Source organism: Amblyomma maculatum, chromosome 1 (genome assembly GCF_055883805.1).
Source record: "Amblyomma maculatum isolate TAMU_Amacu chromosome 1, ASM5588380v1, whole genome shotgun sequence".
NCBI classification, from domain to species: domain Eukaryota; kingdom Metazoa; phylum Arthropoda; class Arachnida; order Ixodida; family Ixodidae; genus Amblyomma; species Amblyomma maculatum.
The window spans coordinates 65,890,044-65,907,917 of NC_139344.1; the positions used below are offsets into that span (position 1 = coordinate 65,890,044).

The 17,874-nt window shown below is 43.7% G+C and overlaps 1 protein-coding gene across 1 annotated transcript in view; it reads right to left on the reverse strand.

Annotated features, from left to right (window-relative positions):
* The window catches only part of Ac76E (adenylate cyclase type 2 Ac76E), a 586,427-nt gene that overhangs the window by 81,682 nt on the left and 486,871 nt on the right, over nt 1-17,874 (reverse strand). Inside the window, exon 8 of the mRNA XM_084588246.1 lies at nt 4,658-4,816. Coding sequence (XP_084444372.1) covers nt 4,658-4,816 — 159 coding nt within the window. The remainder of the gene's footprint in view (nt 1-4,657; nt 4,817-17,874) is intronic.

Genomic DNA, 17,874 nt, shown 5'->3' on the forward strand with positions numbered 1-17,874 from the left:
TATGGTATGGTATGGTATGGTATGATAAGGTATGGTATGGTATGGTATGGTATGGTATGATAAGGTATGGTATGGGGTGTGGTATGGTATGGGGTATGGCATGGGGGGGGGTATGGTATGGTATGGTATGGTATGGTATGGTATGGTATGGGGTATGGTATGGTATGGTATAACGTGTTTAACGTTCTCAAAGGACAGGGGGTAAGAGGTACGTCAGAGTATGGTATGGTATGGTATGGGGTATGGTATGGTATGGTATAACGTGTTTAACGTTCTCAAAGGACAGGGGGTAAGAGGTACGTCAGAGTCATCATCATCATCATCATCATCATCATCATCAGCCTGATTATACCCACTGCAGGGCGAAGGCCTCTCCCATATTTCTCCACTTAAACCGGTTCTGTGCTAGCTGCATCCACTTGACCCCTGCGAACTTCTTAATCTCATCCGCCCACCTAACTTTCTGCCGCCCCCTGCTACGCTTTCCTTCCCTACGTCAGAGTGAAGGGCTCCAAATCAATACCGACCTCCTGGAGTTTTGTGGCATTTATTCAATGTACTTTATAGGCTTCAAAGACGAAACTTTGCGTAAGAAGGCACATAAACACTAAAAGCTCATAACGAACTACAGGAATTGGCAAAACTCAGTGTCATAAAAGCAAAAAAAAATACATGAAATGCATAAGAAAAACTCATGGAAGGGAAAATTTGAGGAATCAGCACAAACTTTAAAAGCAAAAACAAAAAATACCGTTGGCTGTGGTTTAGCTCTGGTTAACCCTAGTTGAATTGCGAAAGCAACGGCTGCATTGGCTACGCTTTTGGCCAAATGAAGAGTCGGATACTTAAGTTCACTCACAGGTGTCAGATAATTTTTATGCCGCAGCCGGTCGCACACAGAACGCACACTTCTAAAGGAGTTGTTCGTGAAGCGGCGGTGAGACTTTCCCGTGGCCGACTCGCACTCGAAAAGTCTGTGCGCCGACCACCTTCGACGTCTTCAGGCTCAACGATTAAACCGGCCAAAGCTCTCTTCCTTCTTTTCTCGAGACTTGCAGCGCGCTCCTTCATCCGTTTCTTCTGCTGCACACCGTCTCCTAATGGTTTCGTTGGGTCTGCCTGGCTGCGGGCGACCGAGCGTTGCATCGAACACAACCAGCGTTCCGTTGAACGTATCAAATTTCACCGGCGTTTTAGGTGGTGGGGGTAAAGGCGTTTATTACATCTAAATATGGAGGACACTTAAGCTCCACCTTTAAGGTTATGACGCGATAGCGTAGACTACCAGCCCACATATAAAGCACCGCTTTAACCAAGCCGCATGAACGTGCCTTAGGGGCATATAGGGGTAACGTGAATACCAGGGTCCTAGCAGGCTGATTCTGACGTAACCTTTCCACGTGAAATGAAAGACACAATTTGGCAGCTCGTGCCATTTGTGGCTACGGCATACGAGCATACGCGACGAGCCGAGCTGGCTGGCGTAGTGTTGCTTTCGCAACGAAATAACGTTACATGCTCAGACAACAATCGAAGCAACCTTGTCAAGGAGCGATGGACAAGACGGTGAGAACGAAAACACAAGCGCTGACTAACAACCGCATATTAGTGCCTTGAACCAGATTATATAGGCACTAGATGCAAACCAACTAGCCAAACAAGATGTTTTAAGCAGACTTTTCCGGAATGAAACGGCACGGGGGACCGAAGATAAATTGAAGCCAGCGTCGTGCCAGAAACGCGTCTAAAGCTGAGACTACTGTGCACCCGCGACGATATGCGCGAAGAACTTAAGCGGAAATGGGCATGATCTCGGGCTATGTACGTATTTCTGAAATTTATATAAAAGGGCATTTGTCGGCGAATTTCTGATGACTAAATGAAACGGCTTGTTTAACTAGCGTGCTAGAGTTCTGTTTGTATTTCCTTGATTTGAAACAAGCGGTTGAATTCTGTGCAGGGTCTAGTTAGCAGGTCAGATATTTTTGAAGCGAAATTCACTACGCCACCTCGGGCTAAGGTTAGCGTGGGCTAACAATTGTCATTTAAAAAGCCAGAAGACAAAATGCGGCTTTAGGGAAAAGTACGCGTCCACCGGTAATCGAGGCACTATCTCTCCGATCACCAGCCAAGCGCGCAAACCACTACTCTACGCCGCGCTCATGGGAAACATCGTAATTCTCCTTGTCTAGCGTAATAATAGTAGCGATGAGAATCACGGTGCATTTAGTTGATAACTATGAAAGTAGATGTAGTGATGGTGATGAGAGCATCGATGACAATGACGATGCAGTTAATGAAAACAGTTCTGCAAAGTGGCTTTCGCCATTTCCGCTCTGAAGCAGATTTAAGCACAGTCCACGCTTTTGCTTCGCCTAGCTAGGTTTAGCAAGGTCAGACCTCAGCCATTTTGGTAGAGTGACCATACAGGAGAAGCCAATTCCATCTTTGGACAGATTAATGGTTAATAGGATAGATTTCGGACATAAGCGAAGACTCACTCAAATTTAGTCGAAAGTACCCAAGTGTCCTTGATGGTTTGCTGGAACTAGTGGTAGAGTGTGCAAGTATCAGTGGAAGTTTCGAGTGAAATTAATGCCTAAAACCTTATAAAATGAAGGCTGGTATAGAACAGAATCCTTAATTAAGTAATTATAAGTTAGAAACAGCGTTCGTGCATGTGAAAGTGATAACCTTGCACGTATGAACGATAAAAGTTATTTGTTAGTCTTGGCATGGGAAGTTCAGCCTGAAGTGTTAGGGGATTGGCTGAGTTGGTAATCGTGTGATAGATGATGTAATGGTGTCCGCACAACACTCAGGCGCCTTACGTTCCGCCTCCATGGAAACGCAGCCGCCGAGGCCAGGGTGAAACAAGCGTCCTCGGTGTTAGCAGTCGAGCGCCCTGACCACGTTGCCGCCGCGGCAGCGTAAATATGTAAAGAGTATCCGCGCACGAATATAGAGGACGTCAACATGCAGAATGGGTAACAGCGCGCGCTGCACCAAAGCTCTAGTCGAAAATTTTACGCACCTCTTCCCTGCAGCAGACAATCCACTGACAGTGTTAATGATTTAGTTAGATTAAACGCTAATGTTTTGTATAAGCCTCGTAGCAGTGAGCGTCATACGTATTTAAGTTTCTTCTTCTGAAATGTTTACTTTCTTAACAGATTACCAACGTGATAGGGCCCTCAGCCCGAATAAACTCATCTTCAAAATGGATATTGCTGTTATAACCTGATGGTCGATTTACTTAAAATGTTAGATTCAATATGATATGCGACGAGATGATAGATAGTATCAAGTTGAAAACTCGCTACAAGGCACTTAGGGCGTCAAGTTATTACTACGGTGTAACCGTAAACTAAATTCCGACAGAAGGTGAACAGCACATATTCATGCAGCCATGTTTGGTGAAATCAGACAAATCACATTTAATAAATTTGAAAGCTTCTATAATAATAAATGCAAAAATATTGGTTGTGTGTTTAGGTCAAATAAAATCTATTGCATGCTATTTCGAGTATATGCCAGAAGGGATAATCTACACATATCAGGATCTTCAGATGTCCTTACCCCTAATGGCTTACGTTAGGCAACGTTGCCGTACCGGTATTAAATATTGCCCGGTGATATATGACCACACCGTCTGGAGCTCCACGCCCCATTACACCGGAGATCCGCAATATCGGAACTCGTTACGGCTTCTAACATGTGCTTTGGCTGGAACAGTGAAAGCTATTGTTTTGGCTTGGTTTGTGGGGTTTTACGTCCCAAAGCAACTCAGGCTGTGAGAGACGCGGCAGTGGAGACTCCGGAAATTTCTACCACCTGGGGTTCTTTAACGTGCACTGGCATCGCACAGCACACGGGCACTTTGCTTTTCGCCTCCACCGAAAAGCGGTCCCCGAGGCCGGTATTTGATCCCGCGTCCTTGGGAACAGTACTCGAGCGCTGTAACCACTGCGCCCCCTCTACCCCCGGTGGAGCCAGAGTGAAAGAGAGAAGTGCAGAAGAATTTTCTTAGTCAATATGCTTAATGATGCTATGGTAGCAAGCATTAAAAAAAAAGAGGTTTTCTAATTCCAAACTGCTTCTGCACCGCTTGTTTTATATCTAAGCTGCACACTACAACGGTTGCTAAATCTTTGGTCGTATACTGATTCATAATTTATATTTTCGAGAAATAAAGCATCATTTGATGCCTATAAACAGTTCCAGTTATACAAATGTCTCTTTCTTTTTTTTAGAAGTAGGGTGGCAGTTTTTTCGTGGCCTATAATTTGTCCAATAATCCGCGATAGAACAGTCCAGCCCTTGATTAGTTTATTAGGTCTTCTGAAAAATGCTGGAGGATTACGTAGGTTGACAGATCAAAACAGTGACAACAGCAGCATGTAATAGAAAAACTGCACAATATATAAATGAGCTGAGATTATTGCCCGCGCACACAAAAACATGGCCCGAGTGCTTTAAAAACAAAAATATTGTCATATGCTTGCATACGGGCATGCGGCTTCGTGCAGTGAGCGATGCATTGCAGGAGCCTGGGGAACTGTTTAATACGGCTTCAGAGTAGCAACAACAGAATGTACGATCGTAATCCGCGACAGATCTGCATTTTCGAAAGAAAACGAAAAGAGTTCAGACTTACCCAGGCACGCCTCCTGATTCCATGTGGTTGGCCAAGGTGACGTCATCAGACCACACGTCGTACTGCCATTTGCGCAGGCCCAGAACGCCGCAGAGCACGTTGCCGGTATGCACCCCGATGCGCATGTCCACGTTCACCTCTGTAGCCTCTCGGACAACCCTGGCCAAGAAGAGAAGTGGAGGGAGAATGGGGAGGGGGCACGCTTACCATTGAAGCTGCGCACTCCCCACCTGCAGCCCGCCATCGCATGCATGTATGGTGTAGCTATCCTGGCTTGGAGTTTTTTTTTTATTGCCAAGTTTTTCAACCATGTAAACTGAATACCTGTTGTATTGCGTTACAGCATTTTGCAACCGCGTTATTTACTTTCCTGGAGTTCTTTGTGGGTCTATTCGGTTTGTCTCCAACACGATCTGAAGAAGGGAAACGAGTAAAAGACTGTTTCACCAATTTTCAATGACCGGGCTGTATAGTTCAGTGAGCACAGCACTTTTAAAAAACATTCAGTCAAAGCTGCTGGCTACCCTCTGGAAAGCCAGGGTGGGAGTAAAAACACTCGGTTGAAATTAAAATAGCAAAACTTTTTAATGCTATGTACAGGGTCATCCACTTCTAGCTATAACACGGTCACCGCTTTCAAAGCAACATTACATCCAACCCAGGTGCATATCGATGCAAAGCGATGCAAGAACACAGAGACCCGGAAGTGCCGCTTCACATAGACTGCCAGTTAGCTTTACTGTGCGGACGATTCAGACGTAATGGCGTTTTGAAAGCAGTGACCATGTAATAGCTAGAAGTGGACGAGGCTGTACAAAACACCTAGTACCGCATACAAAGAAAAGGGAGAAGCATATTGGCACTCCGCGTAAAATAAAAGTGAAAAACGCACTAACATCAGAAATCGGAAACAATGGAAAGTTTGCCTACCTCATTCGGCAGCCTGTTCTACTCAGCGGTACTCTTTGAAAGGAAATCATGTATGCGAGCATCTGTTGAGTATTCAAGTGCCAAAGTAGTCTAGCCTTGCTATAGTGTAGGTCGTTCGTGCAGACCCGAATAAAAATACAGCCTTTTTGTAACCAGTCTGGATTTCCCTTTGAGGGTGCCCTGAAGGAAGTAGTACGATCCTTACAATCCGAACGACAACCTGCCTCTAGAGTTTAGTGCGTTAAATGTATTTGGCACCAAAGAACTGTAGCTACATTCAACGCCTTTCGGAATACAACCAAAGAAAATTACTACAGCAGATAAAGAGTTCTCAGAAATAATGCGGCTAATGAAGTAACACTAAGTTGTGTTCTTTTATATGTCGGCTGACCTCAAATGGCGCGGACTTTCAAAACGGTAGACGGGGCTAGGTTGACAACGACAGCCGGAAAGAGGTCATGGGACAAAATGTAGCAGTGTGCATTGTGGTTATCTGGATCCTCGCTGAAGCAGTGCACATGGACAACAGGTAACTTTCTGCAACGCCGATTTTCTTTTTCTGAATGTGAAAAGTTACTTCCTGCCCCGTTCTTGCTTTAGTCACCTGTCACCATTGCTCAGCATCTTTAATCGCCGTCTGTGGAGCACTCGCCATTTGCATACAATAGACATAAGCGCACCAGAAGACGAAGGCAACAATAAATATTAAAGAGAAAACGGACAGCCGATTGATCCCTGGCGTCTAATTACAAGTACTGCATGCGTCGCGATATCTGCCCGTGACTTGTGTCCGTACGCGAAACTTATTTCGTTCATGGAACGATTGCCTGTTTTTGTTTTGCAGCAAGCATGCCCAATTTGATTGTATGTATTAATGACACTGCGATATTTTTAACATAGATGTTATACATTTCAGGAACATTCTATGCAGTAAGATTGTGACTGAGGTCAGAGCCCACGAGAAACAAAAAGCGGCAATTAGGATCTCCATGTACATCTTTTGAAAGAACAAAACCAGCGTAAATGACGGGGACAGAGTAAGGCAACACAGGACATCAGCGTCATCCTGTGCTCTTTTACTGATTGCGCGTATTTGCCATCGGGTTTATTTTTTTTTATTAACCAACCCAACTTGCTGTTGTATCGAATGTGCCCTTTTCGCACGCGCTAGCTTCTACAAGCAGATGTCAAGGGACATAATGTGCAATCCTCTTTTGCCTGTGGCAACTCGCCGACCGGCACACTAGCCTTCTTCTCAACCATGGTTTCCGAACCCACATTAACCATGTGTTAAAGTCCTAGGCAGCTTTACCAGTTCACCTTACGGATATAGAGAGAGAAGGAATGCATTTAATTATACAGCTTTAGCCTAAACCGATAAGTTCGTAGCTGGCTTTCCAAAGCGCCTTGAATGAGCACCGCCGTCCCAGTATATTGTGCACACTGTCTGGATGCGCCGAGCCGAATACTCTAGGGTGCAATTACTCATTGACATCCGCACCAAGCGCAGCCATACGGCTGCAAAGGAAAGCTATACACCTTTCTCAGAAACTTCATAGTAAGAAAAATTCGTATCAGAACAAATTTTTTGTCCTGATCCGAATTTCGATGTGTTTGTCGAATAAATAATCTAGCAAAATATCGAAACTTAGAGAACTGGCTTGATCAGCCACTTTCGCATAGCGGCTGTGGCTTTCAGTTGTTCAGCTCAAGCTTGCGGGATAGAATTCCGTCAGCGGCGGCCGCATGTCGATGGAGGCGAAGTACAAAAACGCCCGTATACTGTGAGATGTCAGGGCACTTTCAAGGACCTCAGGTAGTCCAAACATATTTCGGAGCCCTCTACTATGGCGTCTGTCATAACCAGTGTGCATATTTAGGACACCAAGCCCCACGCATGAATGCGACCGCAGAACTGTCTTGATCGACCAGCAGGTCAGACATCAACCGATCAATCATAATCAGTCAATACTATAGTAGAGCTAAGTAGTACAGTTACTTTGTAGGGCTATTAAGTTGTGGCAATTAGCGGTCTTAATTTTAACTAAGTGTTGCTGCAAAACGCGGTGGCTGCTAACTCTGCTGTATGAAGCGGTTGCATATGTCCTATAAACTATCACACTGAATGAACGCTACTGGATTTTTCAAAACTTTGATCTGTTTACAAAGAAGCTAAGTATTTGTCTATTAAAGCAACATCATGGATCACATTTCTGATGTACGTTCACTTTCTTGAATTGGGACGCATCCTTAATGAACTGTATAAGCTGGAAACAATTCCTCGGGATTGTACCTTAATTGGAGACATAAGCAATATTATAGCCCAGATGCAGCAACTTAGCGCAGAACAATATCAAGGTGTCCTAATTAGGCCGCGAACACGGAATCAAAAGCACGAGCTGGGAAGAACTGCCCCTGTGTTGTACGTTCATGACATGAACAATATCAAAGCATAGATGAAACAATTTAGCGCAGAAAAATATCAGGGCGTCTTGATTAGGTGGCCGGCGCGGAAGTTCGCTAATGAGAGTAGCCATCTTGCCAAGCTAGGCTGACATCTCCAAGGAGGCTTTAGAAATTTGATATGGAAAGGATACGCTGGCGCTTTCTTTGGCTGTAATATGTGGCTTTTTGCGGGCAGTAGTAATGAGATTTTTGGTTCGGATTTCAGCCGTTTCACGGCAGCCTTTCCTACTTAAATATGAGCAGCGTGCAGTCATTGCAGGGTCTACTACTTTAGACAAGTCAAATCGTCAATGTCTACTCTACACCTCCTGGCATAAAAAGCCTAAATAGTGAGTTCTATATAACGTTTACACCATGTCTAGCACCTGCCTTATTGGAATTTTACAGCGCTGCTTATGTGGCGCTTTTGCGTTCTATGTTCCATACTGGGTCAACATATTCCCGAAAAGCACAGCCGCAAATCGGTTGAGGACCATTTAAAGCTGTGGTAATGTCTTTACGCAACATGACCTAGAGGATATTTGCTAAGGTCATTTTTTGCTGTCTCTAGCATATAGCATAGGTTTATTAGGGTCCCACCAAGTGTGCGGAATCAGAGACCGTAGTATCTAAAGCCATATCCATTATCACATTTGGCGTTGAAGTAGGTACCAGACAAGGTTAGCGCAATGGCCTTTATTCATAATGATCAGGCAAAATATTTTGATAATGCCTGTTACCATATTTTATTTACAATCTTGGAAAGTACCGACATTCAAGATTCGTAGTATAATGGCACATGGCTATGTTATAAAACGCCTACTGCAAGACTTATCGAAAGCTTAGCAAACCTACATCTTTCCGGCAGGGCTGCCCGCTGTCGCCTTTGTTATTCGCTTTATATCTGCAGGCGTTTTAGCTGCATCAAACACATATAAATTCACGGTTTCTCGTAATCTTGATGTGAAATAAGGTTTTGGCTTGAACTAATGACGTAGCCTTCTTGTGTTGTGATATAAAGAGTGTGGTCAAGATTTTGCTTGAGACTGCAGTTTTTTTAGGCAATTCTGGGCCGACCGTTAACTTTGAGCAATCAAAGTTTGTTTTTGGATAAGTCCCTTTTGCACAAAAACATATTTTTTGGGGGCACCCGGTAAGACTCTGAAGCTTTACTGTATTTGGGGGCACCTGGCATGGAATATCACAAAAGTGGTGTCTACTGGTATTTTGAAACCTCCTCCTTTAGGCGCCGAACCCTGGCATGAATGCGTAGGAAGCTACCTGCGTTTGTGCGAGCACAAGTTTGCAGCGTCTTGCTGGTTCTGAAGTTCACTTACGTAACGCAGGTGCTGCATTGGTCAAGAAAAAAGTACAGGCGATGCATGTAATTTTTGCGACCATTGTGTGGTGCCCTCACTGGAAACCTACGCGACCATTCTGCGGTGCTCTCATTGAAACTTATGTGTCGAGGCAACTTTTTTCTTTCTTTGGAGTCTTGGGGAGTTGGCCTTATAAGCACTTAATTGACCATCAACTTGTTTCAAGGCTTTTCGTTTTTTTTTTATTACGGCAAACCATCTATTCCTAATAAGCTGTGACTAAGCTTAAAAGAGGACCAAGTGTCCATTTGCTCAGTCTATGCTCACTGGTAAGAGAAGTGCGGCTGCACAGAAAGAAAATTAAATGTCGTCATAGAGGCCATATGACGCAATCAGAGAGCCGAGAATCCACGATGCATGACTGAATGCATCCAGATTCATTCACCTCAGGGCCGCCACTTCAGGCAGTCCTATACACGTTGTTCGTGTATCTACAGGTGTCTCAAACTCAGAATGCTATGCGGGTCGCATTGAGAAAATTTCTTCACGTGCGGCCAACAGCCGAAAATAAAACAAATACAATATAAACAATATTTATATTCATAACAGTAAACAATAAAATTAATAAAACAACACCCAAAACGTCTCTTGCCCAGAACTGCACTCTCCAATTCTTGTGGAAAAGAGAAGTGACTCGGGCTCACTTGTACCTAATGCTGGACAGCCGCTACTTTAGGATTGCTTTGGGAGAGCTACTGAACGGGTAAAACTATTAACACAACAGCCACTTACCCTCAAAAGAAAAAAAATGTATACTTGGAAATGAAAAAAGGGCGGGCTGCCGAGCACCTCGCTATTGAAAACAGCTGAGGTTCCTTCAGAGTTCACGCAGGTTGTAATAACGGGGTAATTACTCACAGATGTCCATGCAAGCGCAGCCATACGACTACAAAGGAAAGCTACATAGCTTTCTTAGAAACTCCATAGTGAAAAACAAATTTGAACCCGAGACCTCCACTTTTCCGGGACGATCACTCTACCAACTGAGCTATACAGGTTAACAAAAATTTATTGCCCCATCGCCAGCTCTGATGCTGATATTGCCCGTCGCGTCCAAATTCTGGAGAACAGAATACGACCACATGCTTCTTCTCGAAGACTTGATAACTCAAATCATAACAGACAAATAATTCATACCCAAAGCTCATAAGGCCAGGCTGAATACTAAGGATGTTGGCCTACTTGAAACGGGACACTCAGCTGTATTCGCACGCAACCACCAGACGCCTGATAACAATGCGCTGATTGTCAAGGCGTCATTATTGAAGAAGAAAAAGAGGTGGCGGTTATCGATTGAGAACAGCTAGACAAACTAATGGTAGTCGAATCAACTGCCTTAAGTCTGAACCCTGCCTGTCTGGTTTTCTACGGATTTCATCATCTTTCTGGCATTACATGATTTGGCTTTAGCCCCAGCGCAGAGGTTCAGTGGTAGGACACACGAATACTGAGCCGGGAGGACCAGGTGTGATCCCGACAGCTGCGACCACGTTTCGATGGTGGCTAAACTCAAGACAGCCGTGCACTGTGCGATGTCGGCGCACGTTAAACAACTCCAAGTGGTCAAACTATCCGGAAACTTTCACTCGTAGCCTATCTGAGTTGCTTTGGGACGTCCAAGTTCACTTCTCTGGAACAAGTGTGAATTCTGAGGCAACTGTGTATTATTGTAAGATACGTTATGCACATACTGACGAGAATAGTTCGAGCTTCTCATGCGTGGCCAAATTTCGCTTTTAATGTTTTAACTGCGATCGTACTGTGTGATTAAAACTGCCATAAAAAACAGTGCGCTTCGTTTTGAAATACTTGAGACGCAGCTGTGGAATATTATATACTTATGAACATTTTGATAGAAACGATGCGTGCTCCCGATTGGTGGCAAAATTTTACTTCTGAAGTTTTTCCAGCGCTGACAACAATTCAGACTGGCATAGAAACCCAGGCGGCTGTATTTTTGAAAACAAAGAGCAAAAGAAAAAAAAAAAACAGGGAAGATCTGCATACATATTATTAAGGTCAGGTATGCAATATATAAAAAAAAAGATGCGTTCAGAAACTCCTAGTATTTGTCCTGAAATATAGGTGTGAAAGCCCTTAAATCAAACACCCACACATTACTGGCCTTTAGTAGAACCCACACATTACTGACGCGATAGAGTTGTGATCAAAAAGTTCCTAGCATGCTCTGGCAGGTGGCGGCCGGCAGGTGACATGGTTCCGCGCTGACTGGTCGACAGCTCGTGTGACGTCGTGCGTCCGCGTGACGTGGCCGAGTTGGCAGCAGCTTCGCGAAGGAAGAGATGGGAATCGGAATCGGGGCCCTAGTATCCCCAGTGAGGAACGCTACCCAGAGGCCACGCACCCAGGTTCGTAAGCCTTGGTAAAAGTAAGGATTTGTACATAGATTAAGTGTTTTTCACCTAACGTGGTAGCTTACAACCGTGTTCTGACGAGCATGCGTGAGATAGTAGAGGTATATATTAAGCGACTAGTAAACATGTGTGTAGCAAGGTGTACGTACAGGCTCATCTCCTTCTAGCTACAGCACTGTCACTGCTTTCAGAACACCATTGCGTCCGACGCGGCTAAGTAATGAAGCCAAGTGGCATGCCATGCGAAACACCGCCTCTAAGTCCCTCCATGCATGTGCCGCTTTGCTTCAATACGCGCCTCCGTCGGACGCATTGTTGCTTTGAAAGCAGTGACTGTGTTACAGCTAGAAGTGGACGACACTGTACAAGAAAATGGATCCGCAAAAACGCTGATGCATCATGCTCCTAACGGCGGTGCTTGAGTGTTTCTTAAATTTTTCCTTCTCGCCTGCTACAAGGAGTGTGTTTGGGTTGAAATTAATTTGTTCCCAACACTCCCGCTGTGGCTCAGTGGTTAGCTTTAGATCCCGGCCGTGGCGGCATCTTTTCGCGAGGGTGTTGTTGCGGGCTAGTTGTTTTAAGATTGCTAAAAAAGGGGAACAGCGCAAAAACAGGACGAAAAGAGGAACGAACAACACAGGCGATAATTTATACAGCTGAAGTTTATTCGACAGGTGCACACACATTAGTCTCTAGGCAAGTTGAGTCAATGTTAGAGGCGGTGTAAAGGGCCGAATAAAAGCGATAAAATCTTAAAAGCTATACACGTTTCAGCAAGGAAAGATGCCTATGGGAAGAGCGACGTGAGAAAATGAAAGCAACAAGATGCAGGTGAAGGATGGAAAATGGGAATGCGGTTAGGTAAATAAAAATGGCGAAGACTTTGTAAAAAGGTTAAAACGATCCAAAAGAGGTGAGTTTACATGTTCAGATATGCCGTCTTTTTTGATAAATAGGTTCATGGATGGACTGCTAACACACGTGCTGTTTGCTGCTCATCACCTGAGTAGCTATGACCACTGATAGCCCGAGGGTTTGTGAGGGGAACCTCAAACGGGAGCCAATGACGCTGATGCATCATGCTCCTAAAGACGCTGCTTAATGTCCCTTAAAATTTTCCTTCTCGCTTTACTGCCACATAGGAGTGAGTTCGTATTGAAATTATTTGGCTCCCAGCCTCATCGTGGTGGCACAGCGGTTAGGGCGCCCCACTGCTTATCCCGACTACGCGGGTCAGATCACAGCCGTGGCGGCCTCTTTTAGATGGAGACGAAACAGATTAATGTTTTCGTGGTCACTTTTTAACAGTAATCTACTTCAGTACGAGAAGTGTGGAAAACACAATGGGTGAACTTCACATACTCCCGACGCCTCCAGAATTCATTTTCTTGGTTTGGTTTACGAAGCTTAACGTCCCAAAGTGATTAAGACTATGAGAGACGCCGTAGTGGAGGGCTCCGAAAATTTCGACTATCGAGGGTTCTTTAAGGTGCACTGACATCGCACAGCACACAGGCGCCTTTCTTTCAGCCTCCACCGGAAAGTAGCTGCCGCGGATTCGTCGCCGCATCACTTCACCACCATTGCGGGGAGAATTCATGTTTTGTTATTTTCATGACAGAAGCAAGGTACGGAAAAAAAAGCGAAAAACTTATTTTACATTCCTATATACTTGCCCGAATAATGCAATCGGTCGTCTGGGTATCATGATGATGTTGCGATTTCCGCCGACGTCAGCTTACGAGGGAGGAAATGACATAGTCTTTCAGTTACAAATTAGTAGTGAGTTTGGGTTGCAATTTGTAGTCTCTATGCTCCTCTGAGGTGGTGCAGTGGTGGGCGCGCTGCTGCCTATCCTAAATACGTGGGTTCGATCCTGGCCGTGGCGGCCGTGTTTCCATGGAGGTCAAATGCAAGGCGCCCGCGGACTGTGTGATGTCAGTGCATGTTTAAGAACGCCAACTTTTTTCCTATGACCGAAAACCGGGACAGTGCCCAAATAAGAGCACCAAAGTAATTATAAGCTTTGTCTGTCACCCCTCTTTATTGCCAATAAGATTTTTTTTTTGCTTAGGTTCCGTCTAAATAATTTGGCACATCAAAAAAAAAAATGTCCTTTTAATGTGAGACATCGACATAAAACTTTTAGATGAAAATAATCACTTTTGCCGCATGTCCGAATGCTCGAAATGCTTTCTTGGATATATTTTCTAACCATTTGATTACGGTTGCGAAGCGTAGTACCTGCTAGATGCATATCTGTAGATATGATCGGACTATGATTGACCATGCATATCATGTGAACATTTCTGCCAACTGAGGATATCCTACGTTTGTTCGTAGTGATATTTTCGGTTAAACCACTTCAACTTTCAAACAAAACAGGTATCAACAAGTAAACATACACCATATGTAAAGCTAACCAAGACTGATTGGTTAGCAGTGAAACTGCTATCTGATCCATCAGGTATGGTTTTGACGTGCTTTCATCGTCCATAGAAATATATGTAAATGACTCATGTGCTAATATAAAATGTAAAACGAAGTTATCTCATCCACACAACATCCTAATGATGACGTCATTGCCCACAAGCATAAAAAAAAGAAAACCTTTAATTAAAAAACTTCAAACCCTCCACTCTGATACCAATACTTCGATACCAATCTTCAAACACAGCAGTCTGTTGAGCAGACTTATGAGCTAAAGAAAAAGCCAAAGTATGCATATTATGAATTCAAAGTTACCCAGGCTTGCAGCAACTTTAAAATAAATGGCAAACAATGAATACGGTCTTAAACCGAAATGCACGTGAGCCTCCCATCAAGAAGCCGCGCACATCATCTGGTACACAATTTAGTTACTCATTGGCCATTGGGAAAAGCTTAACGATTTTTCTTTTCATAAAAGCCCTGATGCTTTGCTCGAAAAAAACCTGTAATCGGTCATTGCTCGTCATTTCCGCTCACCACGGTGGCTGTGTGGTTAGCGCGCTCTGCTGCTGATTGCAAGCACACCGGTTGAATCGTGGTTGCGGCAGCCACTTCTTGATGCAGAACAAGGTTCATGTGTACTGTTCAAAGTCAGTGCACGTTGAAGAGCCCCAGGTGATCGAAATTTCTGGAGCCGTCCACTACGGACTCTCACATATCCCGAGTCGCTTTTACACATAGTCCCCACAAAACCAAATCGAACTCACCTTATCATTTCCTTTAACATAAGACGAAGTGCTTGCGTCATTAATGAACCGAAAAAAAACTATAGTGCTGGCCTGGATAACATTCACTCGTTGAATGTTAAATGAGTCGCGAACCTTATTTATGGACATTTTCTTCATATCACTAACCTAATTTTTAAGACGGGAATATTTCCGCCCTAACTTGAAAGTGCCTTCTGATTTAAACAAGAGAGACTGATCAGTCTCATCCAGTTATCACCCGTCCTTCATTTTATCTTCTTTCAGCAAAGTCATGATATATTGAGGGGCTAGAAGGAAACTATTTAAAAATTTTTGCTAGCTTGTCTAAGCATCAGTCTGATTTTCGAGCTGGTTACTCAACTATTTAGCCTTAGTTGCCTTCACTGACAAGATTAAAACAGGCGCTCATCAAGGATGGTTGAATGTAAGTGTATTCATTGTTCTAACTAAAGAATTTGCCTCGATAACTTAACAATTTATTCGCCAAGCTTGGAACTATAACGTGGGCAACGCTTTTTCATTAATCTCGGGCGTATATATTTCAGCTTTAAATTTACTAACAAACGAGCACTGCAAGATTCAATACATGGCGTGCTGTTTTTTTGTTATTCATTTATATTAATAATCAGCCTAACTGCCTACCCCGTTTAATTTCCTTATGCTGATGACACTGTTATAATGTACGCTGAAGAATCGACTGATTGTTCATGACGAAAGCTCAGTGCATATTTATATAGTATTCTATGCTGGTATTATCGCGATTGTGTGGAAATCAAACACGCTAAAATAAATTTTGCGATATTGTGTTCCAGTCCTAAGACTTCATCATTCACTCCAATCACCACTTTAGGCCAGCATACCATTCCTGAAAGTAACGAAGTGTACATTTCTTGATTTCATCTTTCCCTCTAATTTAAGGTTTACAGATCATATCGTGCATATAAAACGAAATGTCCTTAAGGGGTAGAAAAGTTCTTTTTCAAATGGACGATGATTTCGCTTTATTACGCATTGACTCACAGCTGCGTCATGGGGCAGCAGCTACCAGACGCAGCTATCGTAACTGCACATATCGAGAACAAATTCTTTCGCATTATATCATCCACGTCACAGCGATATTTTTTATATTATCATCGCATTATCGGATCACTTGCTAGTCTAGTTGGCTATCGCCTCACATTTTCCCGTTCGCAATCGCATCAGTAACCTAATCCCGCCATCCCGCCAGTTTTGTTCAATAGCGATGTTTTTCATTAAGCCGAAGTTTACAAGGTTCTTCAAATATGATCTTGTACTCCAAGCTGTGTGTGCGAATTGAGAAAAGTACACCGGTTGTTTCAAAGCGAGTTTGTTAGTACCCTCTTGTCTAGATATCTGTTGCGATCGGCGGAAATAGTGCCGGCCGTCTTAAGCCTCAAAGCCTCGGAAAATGCCAAGAATGCGTCTGCCAGGTGGTAGTTGGCAGGTGGCATAGCCGTACACTAGGTGGATTGTATGACGTCACGAAACTGGATGGCATGGACGAGTTGGAAGGAGGTGCCAGCTCAGGCTGCTCCTTTCGTATGGAAGGATGAGGTGCGAAATGAACATACTGAGGCCCCTGGAGGCAAAAAAACAACTCGCTCGTGTACTGAGCGATGTCAGAGCAAGTTAAAAAAAACCAAGGAAGTCGAAATTTCCGGACCTATCCACTTTGCCGTCTCTCATAGCCTAAGTTGGTTTGGAACATTAAACCCTACAATCCAAACAAAACCAATTAAAGCAAGCACTGGAGCCCTTTAACACCATTTTGTTTAGTTTTTTCAAGGCGTGCATTCTTAAAACCACGAGTTTGACTTTTGAAGGTGATATTTTGTTTTGGAGGCGACATGGGGGGTCTAGCCACTGACTGGTCGGAGCCTTTCGAAAAAAAAAAAATAGCCACAGCACGATAAGAACGAGCAATAAGGCATTTGTCTTTTTATTTTACTTAGGCGATAACGTAATCATGTAGCATGCTCTACACCACTAAGGCTGATGCGTATATATATGCCGCATGAATCTCGTTCATCTGTTAATTTTTTCCGGCTCTGTAACTTTGAGACAGTTCACCAGCAATCGTTGGTATTCTTCTTCTTGTACTGATCACAAGACAGAACAGCTAGTACATTCATGAGACTTGAAAAATGTTGGCTGGCACTACTATAATCGTTACACCTGATGTACTGATAGATTTTAGTTTGGTTTTATGGAGTTTAACATCGCAAAGAGGCTCAGGATATGAGAGATACCGTAGTGGAGGGCTTCGGATATTTCGACCACTGGGGTTCTTTAACGTGCGCTGACAATGCACAGCACACGGGCGCCTCGCTTTTCGCCTCCATCAAAGAGCGGCTGCCATGGCCGGGATTCCAACCCGCATCCTTCAACGAGCGCCCTAGCCACTGCACTGTCGCGGCGGGTAGTATACTATTACAGCTGCTGGTCGTGTGTTCCTTGACCGGTGCTTTACTTTTGTTTATATGTGCTTGTTTGTATATCTGGACACAATATTTTATACTGCATAACTGACTTGAACATCAATGCCATTTCTGTGCATAACTGCAAGTTTTGCATCAATGTGATTCACAGGACAAATTACCTACTTCTAACTGCAGTTAGAAATCAAATAATGCGTAATGCGTTATTATATCTGCTGTTGTACATTTTCGTTGTATTCTTTCCTGCCCCACTAACAGGAGGCCTCCTGTTCCGGTTCCGGTACAGCCATCAGCATCCTCTTGTATTTTCACTTATGTAGCAACTTTCGATGCGCAAATGAACGCTTTGTTTAAATAAATAATTATTCGTTTATTTATTTATTTTTTATTTATGTATTTATTCATGTGTTTGTTGATTTTTTATTTGTTTGT